This window comes from Panthera uncia (assembly GCF_023721935.1).
Source record: "Panthera uncia isolate 11264 chromosome A1 unlocalized genomic scaffold, Puncia_PCG_1.0 HiC_scaffold_17, whole genome shotgun sequence".
NCBI classification, from domain to species: Eukaryota; Metazoa; Chordata; class Mammalia; order Carnivora; family Felidae; genus Panthera; species Panthera uncia.
Genome location: NW_026057577.1, coordinates 103,488,670 through 103,501,757, shown reverse-complemented (window position 1 = coordinate 103,501,757; position 13,088 = coordinate 103,488,670). Strand labels below are relative to the sequence as shown.

At 37.9% G+C, this 13,088-nt stretch overlaps 1 protein-coding gene across 2 annotated transcripts in view; it reads right to left on the bottom strand.

Moving 5' to 3' along the window:
- EBF1 (EBF transcription factor 1) overlaps positions 1-13,088 on the bottom strand; it is a 389,099-nt gene that overhangs the window by 31,913 nt on the left and 344,098 nt on the right. For both annotated transcript variants that reach the window (XM_049647877.1, XM_049647878.1), the window contains exon 11: positions 1,419-1,507. In XM_049647877.1, coding sequence (XP_049503834.1) covers positions 1,419-1,507 — 89 coding nt within the window. The remainder of the gene's footprint in view (positions 1-1,418; positions 1,508-13,088) is intronic.

The window sequence follows — 13,088 nt, the reverse complement described above, 5'->3', positions numbered from 1 at the left end:
ACGATGGAGGCCTGTTTCAAAGACAAGGATATGAACAGTCTGACATAACATATGGTTTCCTCCTGAGGTGAAACGCTTTCAGTAAGGTCCACAACACTGGGAGGAAGCAAGGCTGTTCCCGGAAGCTAGAGCTAGAGACTGAGGCTGTGTGCTTCTTCCCCCAGGTCTAGGTAGAGAACTCCCATTCTTGCTGGTCACAGTTCTTCCTCTCTTCAGTCAGGTAGTGTCCCTCCTCTCCTCTACTGGCTCCTCTCATTTATGCAACAATTTGGGGGGGGGGGGCACTTTTCTCCTGGGCAAGGTCTGTTCTGACAGGGTACCAGGCACACAGGTAGGATCTGACAGTAAGCCAATCCCCCGAAGAAGTTTGTTGAGCTAAGAAGGACGCCAACTTCATTTTTGTAAGTGTTTTATGAGGCAAAACAGACTCAGAAGTGACATATCTCTAGACTTATTCCAGCAAGGAGAGCACCTCTCATCTACTCATTGAATTTATAATAGTTTCCATTTGTGTAATAAATGAAACTTTATTTTGCTGTCAGTAAATGGTGAATGGTAGTTCCACTAATTCTGTATTTTGAACTTATTTAATTGTTCTCTATTTGGAGTCCTCACAGGACTTTGGTTGCACTTTGGTTAAATGTATCTATTACTTCCTCTAGTGACTAGTTGTGTATAGTGATCTCTGTGACACAAGGCCCGTGTTCCTCAGGTACAGAGATGAGAATACCCCTGATATTGACAACAGGTACAGAATAGAAGTCAATATGTGAATTTCCTACTTTCTGTATTGGCAATCTCAGTGTATTGCTGCATGACATATATTACTCTTGAATTTTTGTTTAATTTCTCACACTTTTATACCTTATTTCCAATTAGGTAGGATGCCTCTGGAGGTAAAAGGCTCTGTCTTATTTGTCCAGTTGCAAGATCTACCAATATGTTTCTTTTGAGTTCTAGCTGCATTAGGGATAGGTATAAATCCTTACATAGGTAGAAAGCCAGTGTTCTCTTTCCTCTTAAGAATTGATATGATGCAATGATTAATAACCTGGACTTTGGAGCCAGGTTGTATAGATTTGAATCTCAGTTTAGCAATTTACATGCTTGTGACCTTGGGCAAATGATTTAACCTCTCCTTGCTTGATTATTTTCTTCTCTAAAATAAAAGTACCAACTCAGAGGGTTTTTGAAAGGAAGAAATGACATAATATATGTAAAAATAAGAATAACACTACCTGGCACATAAATGCTTGCTACTTTTATTATTGTTTACCTTATAGTACCAAACACACAAAAGACAAAAATGTTGCGTTGTTCACCTATGAACTAATTTTATCAACAGCAAAGTTTTCTGCTAATCACCTAAGCTCAAGTCAAGTTACAGAGACTGTAACCCCAAAAAGAAGAATCCTGACCTTTGGCAAACGCTCAGGGTCGCCAGGGTGCCGAGGAATGACCTTCTGTAACCTCTGGAAACCATAATCGATGGTGGGTTCATTGAGCGCTGCAAGGAAGAAGTCACAGGATTAGAACAATTTCATTAAATAAAACAGAAACTAACACTGATGGCATGGAAACAACTAGAACTCAGAAATTTAATTTATACTTTTGAATTACATCACGAGATGAGCAGATGCACAATCCCCTTGCTGAACATTTTCACTGTCTACTTCTGCTATTTACCATGGTAGGCAGGGACTCACTCAAAAGAACATTGGTAGGAACCTTAGTAACGACTCCTGAACTCAGTTCTTCTGGCCAAATTCTATATTGCTTACATAATCAAAAATAGAAAGTAAAATGGTATTTGATATGAAGTTTTAGGATCCACTGGCTAAAAGCTCAGGGCAAAATAAATACTCAAGGGCTTGTCTGAAGGTATCCACACATTATAAACAGCAGAATTACAAGTACTTGCTTAACTGAAAAATCTGTAGTAGATCTCAGCACACCCCACAAGTCGATGCCTCTGTGGTGATTAAGCCTGCAAGAACGTGGTGAGGGGCAGGGAGATGAGATCTTCTCAGCATAGAAAACCTAGTCTACACTTGATAGAGTCTGCAAGGTGATAGGTGTTGAAAATGTCCTCGATACAACACCCTCACATCTAAAATGACAGACTCATTCACTAACATCAGTATTATTTCAGGAAAAAGACTAGCCTCTGTGGAGCACTAGCATAGAGCATATGGGTCTCCAAGAAAAATTCTTAAAAAGACTAAAAGAAGAACAAACCTATAATAATATTTGGAGACAATGGGCCTTATTGTACTCATATTGTCTACACTCTCTTCAAAGCCTCCTTAAATTAAGTGTGATACGAAGTAGACTCTGGTCTATAATTTTCAAAATTCCTTCTCAAGGTATGAAATATCTTCAGCCTTCCTCACCTGACCAGGAAAAGATGGCAGCTCAGTCCTCTACCCACATCCCCCGTATCCTCTAAGTAATGGGTGGGTGGGAGGGTGGGTGTTTTTCTTCTTTTCTTTTTTAGTGTAACTAACGTTTTCAACCACATATTTTCTCCCACACCGAGTAAAAAGACAGTCTTTGTAGTTCTGACATTTAGCTATACATTAGAAAACAAGTTGCCACATGCTTTACTTAAAATGCATTTCCATTAACCTAAATTTCAAAAGTAAGATTCATACTACTACTAACTTTAAAAAACTGTATTAAATTCAAATAGGTCCCAAGGCTAATGGAAGCAATTTGTATACCAACCCAAACTGACTGGCCCACTTTTCAAAATACAGGTATGATAATCTTGTGGTTTTAAAAGGACATTTAAATTGAAAGACTGTGAATTTAGTACATAATTATACCAATAGAACCCTTTAACTTGTCAACTTGTAAATCTAAAAGGCTATCAATCATTTCTAAAGAGGAAATAAACCTTAAAATTCCTTGATTGACAGTGCTTACTTTTTATGTAAGGAAAAAAAAAAGGCAAAAAAAAAAAAAAAGGAAAAAAAAAAAAAAAAAAGCTGCGTAAAGTGGCCAGAAATCCATTTACAAAAGTACATTGTTTTACATAGGTGAGTAAAAAGCCAATAATTACACCTCCAAAAGACACATAAATCAGAGTAAGTACTTTTTCCTCACTTGTATATTTTAAGTTGGAGTGAACTTCAGGTAACTTTTTATTGAAAAGATTTTCCCAAATGCAATGCTTATTGAAGTTGTTAATAGAGTAGCATTTTCATTTAAGACAATGTAATCATTTTTACAAATATGAGATTTAGCCATCTTCTCCCCCTTTCCCCAGCTTCCAAACAGTAAACTTTCAACCTGTCTCTTGTGGAAATTAACTAAAATTATACCCAGGTGTACCAAATCTTTCTATCTATACTAGTATATGAGTTAAGGCACAATATTTATTATTCCTCCCATTTTATGAATTACTTTCTAAACCCTTGAGAAGAATTCTTTTTTCAAATTAGACATGTAGAGGAAAAAGCCATAGAACTCTTCATGCAGGGAAGCTGTTACTCGTAAAATCCATGGTATTTAATCAAGAAAAGCATGAGAGGGACAGGAATGAGCACCTAGGTTTAAGTTATATATCACATCCATCCTCCACCCATATTACTAATTGCCATCCAAGATGTTTAACCATAAAAATAGCTTTAAACAATTAAGTGTATCATTTTAATATCTGAAGACATAATTTAGCATTCTGAAAATTCTAATTCTTGTTTTTGTTTTTCAGGCTAAGCCACCAATAAAACTTGAATTGTTGACCTGTTCCTGCAGTTGTTTGCATAATGAATTAATTCCTACCGTGTCAAGAAACGGGTGATTGTTAAATGAATGAATGTTTGACATTATGAGGGGAGGATGTGTTTCTCTGTCCATACAGCCAACTCACAGCAGAATGACCAACACTTAGTATCTGCAATTAAAAGAGCCAATTCAAATATCATATGGAACTAACAGCTAAAGAGCTGAGGAGAAGTCATTCTGCTGCCACAAAACGTAATTAAGATATATTAAACTCATTATTCAAGGGAAATAAGCATCTACTCTATGGAAGTATACTATGTGAAGGGATGTATTTCAGATAGTTAGATAAAGGCTTTTAATTTATTTCCCATGCCTTTATGACTTGCTCTACACTCATATGTTTCAATATATTAACCTGCCCTTAATTTAGGTATAGACCATTACAACGGTGTGGTCCACTGCTATAGACAAAAACAGCATTAAAAATATGCAAGACAAAGCTCATTGTCTTAAATTCAAATGTGCCTGATGAGTTCTCTCATTGCATTGACTAGAGGAAAAAAAAAAAAAAAAGGATTACTGAATGAGAAGGGTCATCTGATAAAGATTGGTACTTAAAACAAAACAAAGCAAAACCCCCTAAAAACAGATTAAGTGGCTAGGGAGGAGGATGGTAAAATCATGGCATACCCATGGAATGGAATATGATGCAGTCCTCAAAAGCAATGCTACAGGGAAAAAAAAATTATTTACTGACATATAATATACGGCTAGGTTAACAAGCAGATTACAGGAGCATATATACAATATGGTTACTTTTTAAAAAATGAACATACATAGAATAAAGAAAATATGTCTGTATATAAACTGCTTAACAGTAGTTATTTCCAAAAAGTGGGTCTTAAAGTGCTTTTCTTCCTTCTCTTTGTGCTGTACATTCTCTGAATTTTCCACAATGAACATATATTACTTTTATAATCAGAGAAAAAGGTTAAGAGCAAGAGATTGTTGCCGAGATGGAATGTGACCTCCTTGTATAAAGTAATGACATAAGAAACTATGCCTTAAAAGGGGTCTGTATACCCTTTAATAACCTTGCATAGGTTATTACAGACTATAAGAAAAATAAGTAGTATACTTTTGGCCAGTTGTATAAATATGTGACTATTCATAAACTCTCTGAAAATCAACAGAGAGGGTAACGAGGAGGAATCATAAAGAATGGTATATTTATTTCATCAGTGGGGGTAGTCATACCTTAGGGACATACGTCTACTCTGCAAGAATGTAATATAAAGTTAATCCTTCAACAAAGTGACCTCATTGTATTCAAGCACAGGGCTCAGGGGGCACCAGTAGAAATGGGACTAATCAATTTTCCCCCTAAAACTTAGGACAATTCTGAGAATCTAGTAGAGAAAGAAAGAAAAACTTAATTGGGCATAATTAACCACAAATAAAGAAGCATGAGCATCTTAGGTTGAAAAAAGAAAAACAGATGAAGCTATAAATGGCAACAGGAAGGCAAGAATGAGAGAGCATTTTGTGACTCCGCTTCCAAATACCTAGTCCATGTTCTCTGAAAAGGGCTTCGGAGGGTGTCATCTGAAACCAGGCAGGGACAGTAGCAGAATAAGGGAGGCTCAGAGGTCTAGAAAAACCTGTAATCCCAAATTGAAAAAGCCCCAATTTTTAAATCATCACAGTAGAATGGGAACAATGTAGGCATCTGAAAAATTCCACATTATAGGAAATTCTCCATTGACTCAATCATCATTTTTAGTGCCCACCATGCATCCAGATGGCATTTGTAGGAATTAACTGTTTTGTGTCACAAAACCAAAAGCCCTTAAAAACAAACTTTCTGAAAGAAATATGTCATCCAGCCCCAAAAGACTGATGAACTGGTCAGCATTTCAGGGGCATCAAAGTCATTACTTTTCAAAGAGTAAAAGTTAATTAAATAGTTAAAAAAAAAATCAAACCCCTACATCTGGCCTTGTGTTGGAACTGTTTATAAATGGCTGTGGGGGCTGGCTTTCCCGGTCTCACAATCTCAAACTCCCCCAGAGGAAATCAGTAACTTTCTATGCAGAACCAATCTAAGCAGAGCCCTTCTTTGGGCTTCAACTGAGGTCCTGGTCAAGACAGAACAGCTCTGATAATAAAAAACTATTATTTACAGTGTCCAAGTGTTCATGCAGCATGAAATGCTATATGCAAAGAACATTTAAAATAATGCAATTAGATTTTATGCACGAATACTAATGACAAGATTACAAAATCCAGGGGCACCTGGGTGACTCAGGTGAACATCCGTCTCTTGATTTTGGCTCAGGTTATGATCCCAGGGTCGTGGGACTGAGCCCTGTGTTGGGCTCTGCACTCAGCAGGGAGTCTGCTTGGGGTTCTCTCTCTCTCTCTCTCTCTCTCTCTCTCTCTCTCTCTCCCTTTCTTCCTCTGCCCCCTCTCCCACTGATGTGCACACGTGCACATGCTCTCTCTCAAAAAAAAATTACAAAATCCATTCAAAACATCTGTAATGAGTAAATTGTAACTAAATGCCATTTGTGGCCTTTTCATGCCTTTAGTCTTTTTTTAAATCCACTTCACACACATCAAGTAAGGAAATTCTCTCTAAGGGGATTTATTTGCAAATTAAAATTTTATAGTCAGGAAGGATGCATTCTCAGTTATGAAAACTGACTTTTCTCTTTTCAGAGTTTCTTTTTAGAGAAATCACTCCTCTGTCCTTCTGAACTTCTTGAATACTTAATTCCTGGAAACAATGGAAATGAGGGGCTGGAGAGCTGTGTTCCCAAACAGCACAGGAAAAGCTCTTTCGGTGCCATTCCAATGTTAGCGCAGAGTTCCCCTGCTTTTATAGCTCAGAGACTCGCTGCAGCGCTTTAACATATTTCTGGGGTTTTAATTTCCTTTTTTTAATGGTTGTGTGACATGATGTCATTTTGACTGGAAATAAAAAGAAATGCAGATATTAGGAAGGTAATATTTATATTCTATTGCCATTTAATGTCCAAACAAATATCTAGACTCTATGCCAAGTAATAAATAAAACCTCATAGCACAGGCAATGATAAAACCAGCACCTGGGTCTCCGAGCTTCCCTGGTGACTACTCTATATTTGAACTAAAGGAGTAACAGCAGAGCATTTCCCTTCAAGGCAGATCCATTCTGGGCATGAGAGTTATTACATATGTGTTAGGCGAGCCTTTTTGTTCCATAATGGCCCCAATTTTCCCTCAGTCACTAAATTAACAACTAGAGGTAAACAATAAAACAGCAAGTTATCTTCACAAACCTATCTTGAAGACTGACTTTAAAATATATAAACCGAAAAATCAACCAGAAACCTAAACAAGAGCCAGAAATATGGTTAATGAAGAAATCTGTTGCATTTCCAGTCACTTAGATATTTCATTATCTTCCTAGATGTTTAGCGCATGAACAGTATTCCGGTCGTCTCTTCTGTAGAAGTGAGCAACACACTCTTTAAGAAACCTAAAACCAAATCCCCTGCAAGCAGAGCCCTGCTTTCAATGTGAAATACTTTTACAACCCAGTTCCCTGCCTCGGGCGCCAGTCAGGTTCGGGAGAGGTTTGGGAAGAGGCTCACTGCGCTGCAGAAGCTGTAACTGAACCAGGAGGGTGTCAGGATGAAGCCAACATGGGCAGAATTTACCAACATAGGAGCCAAAGGAAAATTTCCAAACTGGATTTGAACACGCCCTGACTTCTTATTTGTAGTTTTCAAACTTCTCGATGTGTGGCAAAAAGTCTGAGACTCAAAAACCAAGCAAAGGAATTACTACTTCTCTCTACCAAAGGTACAGAGGTACTAGTTGGCTTGTGTGGCTAAGTCCTTTCCACAAAGAATGGGGCCAGGGGTACATACAAGGTACAAACTGAAGAGAGAAAGTGAGGGGGCGGGGGGGGAGTGGATCAAAGCCCAGGATGATGACGTGCTGGGGCTCCTGGAGAAAGAGCTGGAAGACCCTGAGGGCTGTCAGCTGGAATGCAAAGAGCTTATGTACCTTTAGAAATTAAGAACTCTTCCACAAGCAAGAGCAATCAAGAGCCTGAAGAAAGAGTTGAGTGGCATCCTTTTGTTTTTTTAAAATGGAAACAGCTTTAGTGTTTCTCGAAAAGTAAGACAATCTTATTGTATAAAAAATACAAAAGAAACTCAAAAAAGAGGAAAAAAAAATACCCCATGATACTCCTATTCATACGTAACCACTACTTATATTAGTACCCACGCTTTCAGACATTTTCGCAATACTGTTTTATATAAATACAGATTATATACATATTTATATCCACCTCAATCTTTCCAGGGGTCATGGCATATTGCATTAGATAGATGGCCAAAATTTATGTAACAAATCCTCTGTTAATGGGGGTGTATGCTTCCCCCCCAACCCCTGCAAATTTTCACTGATGTAAGAAGTACTATATTGAAAAACAGGAGAGATTCTTAGATAAAAGAATATGCACATTTTCAAGTCTTTTGATACATATATTTCCTAACTATCCTTTACAAAATGTATACCAATTTACACTTAGACAGGTTACAACTAATTTTTAAGTTTTTACATCCTGAACCTCAGTTATTCTCTAAGTTATAAGGACCTCTGAAGATTTTTAATAGATGTTAATAATCATAATGATTACTTGTTGAGGTGTCATTTTAAACATACCCTGAGTCACATAATACTGTTTTCCCAGTAATATCAAGTGCTTTATAGACATTATCTCAGTGATTCCTTCAATATGCTGTGCCATAAATGTCAAAAATCATCGCTCCCAATTGGGATTTGAGAAACTGAGGCACAGACAGTGCTAACTGTATGAATCAGAACAAAAGCCTCGGTGCTTTACTTACTCTTCCAGGATGACTACTTTATTTTAATATTAATGAATCCCAATTTGCAACATATTGACGAGTTCTGCTAGCAAATCCATTAAATGGCTTCTTTGTCACTCAGTATCTGTGAAATGGAAACCTGCCCCGAGGAAGAACCCTTATGCACAGACCCCTGACTTTGTACAGGTGAGCAAGTCACTTAGCCTGACTTGGCCACTTATGACTCAGCCATCGACAAACACGAACCCTCTCGGGGGAGGCCACCCTCGTATTTGAAACTTTTCCCACAAATGACCAAAAAGCTGAGTTTTCTGTCATGTTTGAGTTGGGCTCTCAAAGGTTGATTTGTCCTTTGGGAAAAAAAGAACACAGAATGCTGTTAAGATACATAAAACCCACTAATTTCATGTCACAACCAGTTGGTATTTTCTAGACGATTCTTGGCGAGAAGTCACCGGCAGAAGTGGAACAACTCTCCATAAACAGATCCCCTTATCGCCCTGGAGGGTTAAGCTCTGTCTAAAATGGGAAGTAGGTGAATGTACAATAATTAGGGAAAACTGTACTGCTCTCTAATTGTAATAAAGTTGATGAGAAAAGTTGCCCCTGTTATGGCATATGATGTGCTCTGAACAGCTTGGCCTTTCAGGAGTCTTAATTTAGATTTCCAAATTTGATACAAGTTTAAAACTAAAATTAAATCCCTCAAGCAAACAGAAGCTTAAAGATCTTCATGATTTTTTTTTGCCTTTCAATCTTTTTCACTTTATGATTTAAAAAAAAAAAAGATCATTTGTGATTAGGTTTCCAAAGCCAGATTTGCTCATTTGAACTAGAAGAGAAGGATGATTTTCACTGTGTAATTGATGATGGTGTTTAAGTATTGAAAGCCAACACAGTCTGTCTTTCTTAGCATTTAAGGATAAATCTATAATTTTCTTCCCGACTGGCATATCTTCTGATAGAACAGGAGTAATATTCCTTCTATAATTGTTCTTCAGATTTCTTTCCAAAGAGTTTTGACAATAACTGTTATCAAGGGGGTAAAATCACACAGCCTGTCTGATAAACATGTTTTCTTGCGTTCCCACCCCAGCGAGTGCTTGACACCGTAGTTTTATCATCCAGTGTGTGTTCAGAATGAGCTTAGAACAGCAATTGCCGGGAATAGGCAGGCGATAAACCGCATTGATTTAACACATCTTGTTTTCAATCATGCTTGGATTTTCTGAGCACGCATTTTTCCTGTACTCTGGCTTGTAGCTTTTATCTGACGAGCTGATCCCTTTTCACTGGAAAATGAAAAGGTCGCACAATAAGACACGGTTTACTGGAACTTGAACACGCACCAGGGAAAGTATTTTAGATAAATACTGTCAGACATAGTGGAGCTGAATTTCAACAACACAATTGCTAAACAACAATACTTATTACTCTCCTAGAACAAGCTACCAGTAACTTATGGCTCTCAGCAGGGAACAGCACCAAGTCTCGACTCCAAAGCTAAAAAACCCTTCTCTGAGCCCCGCACTAACCAAGCACAGAGTTCTGGGCTAAGGTCCTACTTGTGATTGTGAATATCATGGTTTTATGAGACAACTCAAAAAATTACTCCTACTGTTCACAGAGCTGCTTCCTCTAAACCGGTGGACAGGTTTCAGAAGAGCTGGATAATGATGTTATAGCAGGATTCTCTAGACAGATTGAGAGGGGAAAAAGTCCCAAGAAAAGTGACTCCAAATAATCCATTAATCCACTAATAAGACAGGAATAGGGATTAGAGGATTAACTGATTATTCGGTAGTATTTTAATAAGTTAAAGAGCACTTATAACAAGTATGTTACCTAGAGAGCTACAATGGCTTTGCAGATAAGCCTAGACGTTATCATCAGCCTACAGTCCAACTAAATGGCATCTTGATATAAAATAAATGAAGTCAGCCATTTTCAGTATTGACCTGACTTACATGATTATTATTGCTGTGTATCATTAGCTTCAGACTCAAGTCTCCTCTACCTGAACAGAGTCAGAACCCTTTTCTCTGTAGCCTTAACACACATATGTTGTGATTATATCTTTATTCATTATCTACTCCACAGCTTCTCAGACTTTCTCCACTCATAGCACCTTGGGCAGCTCAGCAATCTTTCCACAGCACCTCCAAGTGGAAAGAAATGCTCAGCAGCTCTGTTTATTAACTACTTAGGTCCAAACCGCCTAATATTTATATCCTAACAACATAGCAGCCATTTGAAAAACAATACAAAGAAATTGGAAGAAAAAATAATATAGTAATATTTTTATCTCATTCTAAAACAATCACAGTTACTTTCTGATGGGATATGTGTGCTTCTGTCGAGCACTGCATAACTTCTTAAATTTTGGAATAAGACTGGATACCACCACCCTCTTTCCTCTTCTGCATTAATTTTTACATGAGACTTCCATCTGATCACAGTAATTGCTGATAACTAAGCTTTGCAAAGCTATGGCACTATGACAAGGAATGCAGTGCAATCTAATGTTAAGATATGCACTACCTTGAACTAGTAATTTGTGTGGTATCCAATAGACTTACAGTGCTACATCGTTCCCTCAAATTTAAAATACCCCATGGCACTCCTGTTGCATTCATTTATGTGTTTCTTTTCTTCCAACAATAATTATTATAGCAGCAACATTAGCTAAACGCCTCCTGAGGACTTACTATGTGCCAAGCACTTTACGTGGATTAACCTATCTAATCTTTACCACAACCCTACAGTGAATAGCTACTGTTATTCCCATTGCACAGAGAGGAACCTGAGACCTAGAAGAGTTAAGTATCTTGCCTAAATCCGCAGAACCGAGGAGTGAAAACCCAAGCAGTCTGACTCTGGAGCCCTGTTCTTAACCTCTTTGCTAGACCAGCCAAGTTAGGCCTCCAGAACAGGCCTCTAATAATTTTGGCCCCCAGGACTTTTCCTATGCTTTACTTGCTCTCCATAGCCCCTTCTATCTGCAATCTGTTCTAGTCCTTTCCTTATATGTCTTACATATGTCTTAACACATATCCCATAGAAACCTCTGTCACCTACCCCAGACTTCATCTGACTTGCATTTCTCTAATTGCACACTCTTCTTCCCTTTTGGAGTAAACAAAGCTAGATTTGCATCCAGGCTACATCACTGACCAGTGATATACCTTTTGTTTTTTGGGTGTTTTTTTTTGTTTTTTGGGGTTTTTTGGTTTTTCAGAGAGAGAGCACGCAAGTAGGGGAGAAGGGCAGAGGGAGAAAGAGAATCTTAAGTGCACTTCACACTCAGCATGGAGCCTGACACAGGGCTTGATCCCATGACTGTGGGATCATGATCTGAGCTAAAATCAAGAGATGGACACTCAAGCAACTGAGCCACCCAGGTGCCCCAGTGACATGCCTTTTGGAAAAGTCACTTACATTCTTTAAGTTTTCCTTATCTATAAAGGGAAGATTTGATGTGGTGCTATTTGTACAGTGCTTAGCACATAATAAACACTTAACAGGCAGTTATTATTACCATTAATAGAATGCCTGCCATGTGCTAGAAATAGGAGCAGATGTGGGAATACAGAATTAGACTATTCACATATTTCCCACTCTCAAGAACTCCCAGATCTAGAGGGGCAGAAAGACACAGATTTCAAAACAACATGATAAATAAGATGCAATATTCTAGGAGAACATCAAGTATGCTTCACTTGTCCCTGGGCTTCAGCCTTTCTTCTTTCACTTAAACTAATTTGAAATTATAGTTCAGAGAATTCATCACCTCTAATTCTCAAATATCACTCTAAAATAGAGCTCTGCCTGGAGAAGACACAAGTGTTTTAAAACAATATAAATCCTGTGACCAGATGGGAACAAAGGAAAAAGTAAGAAACACCTAATTAAGATGGGATTCTTTCCCAGACTTGGGATATTTTACATTGCTTAATCCAATAAAACTGGATTTTTTGCTGTATATAAAGTTGTATGATGAAGAAGATAAAAAGAAAGACAAGTACAACCCAAGCCCAGTTTCCTGTGTATCCCCAGCTAGAGACAATTGAGTTGGAAAAACTCTTCTAGGCACCATGATATACCCTTGAGGAGTACATAATCCAGGGGGGAACCAGGCCTGTAATCAGCACAGAGAAAGGAAAACAGTAATTCTCTGTAGTGGAGTCAAGGACACATTTATCAAAGAAGTCATATTTAAGTTGAAAGTGTAAAGATAAATAGAATTTTTCTACTGAAAAGGGTGGGAAAAGCATTCCAGGCAAAAGGAACAGCATGAGCAAAGGCAAGAGCTATAAAAGGACATTATGTGTTCAAATAAGGTTGAATAATACAGTTTGTGGAGAGCAGAGCTTATACACTGGGAGGAAAGTACTGAAGAGTAACCGTGAGTAACATACTGGCCTTGAGTGTCATATAAGAACTTTATCTGGTAGGCAATAAGGAGCTCTT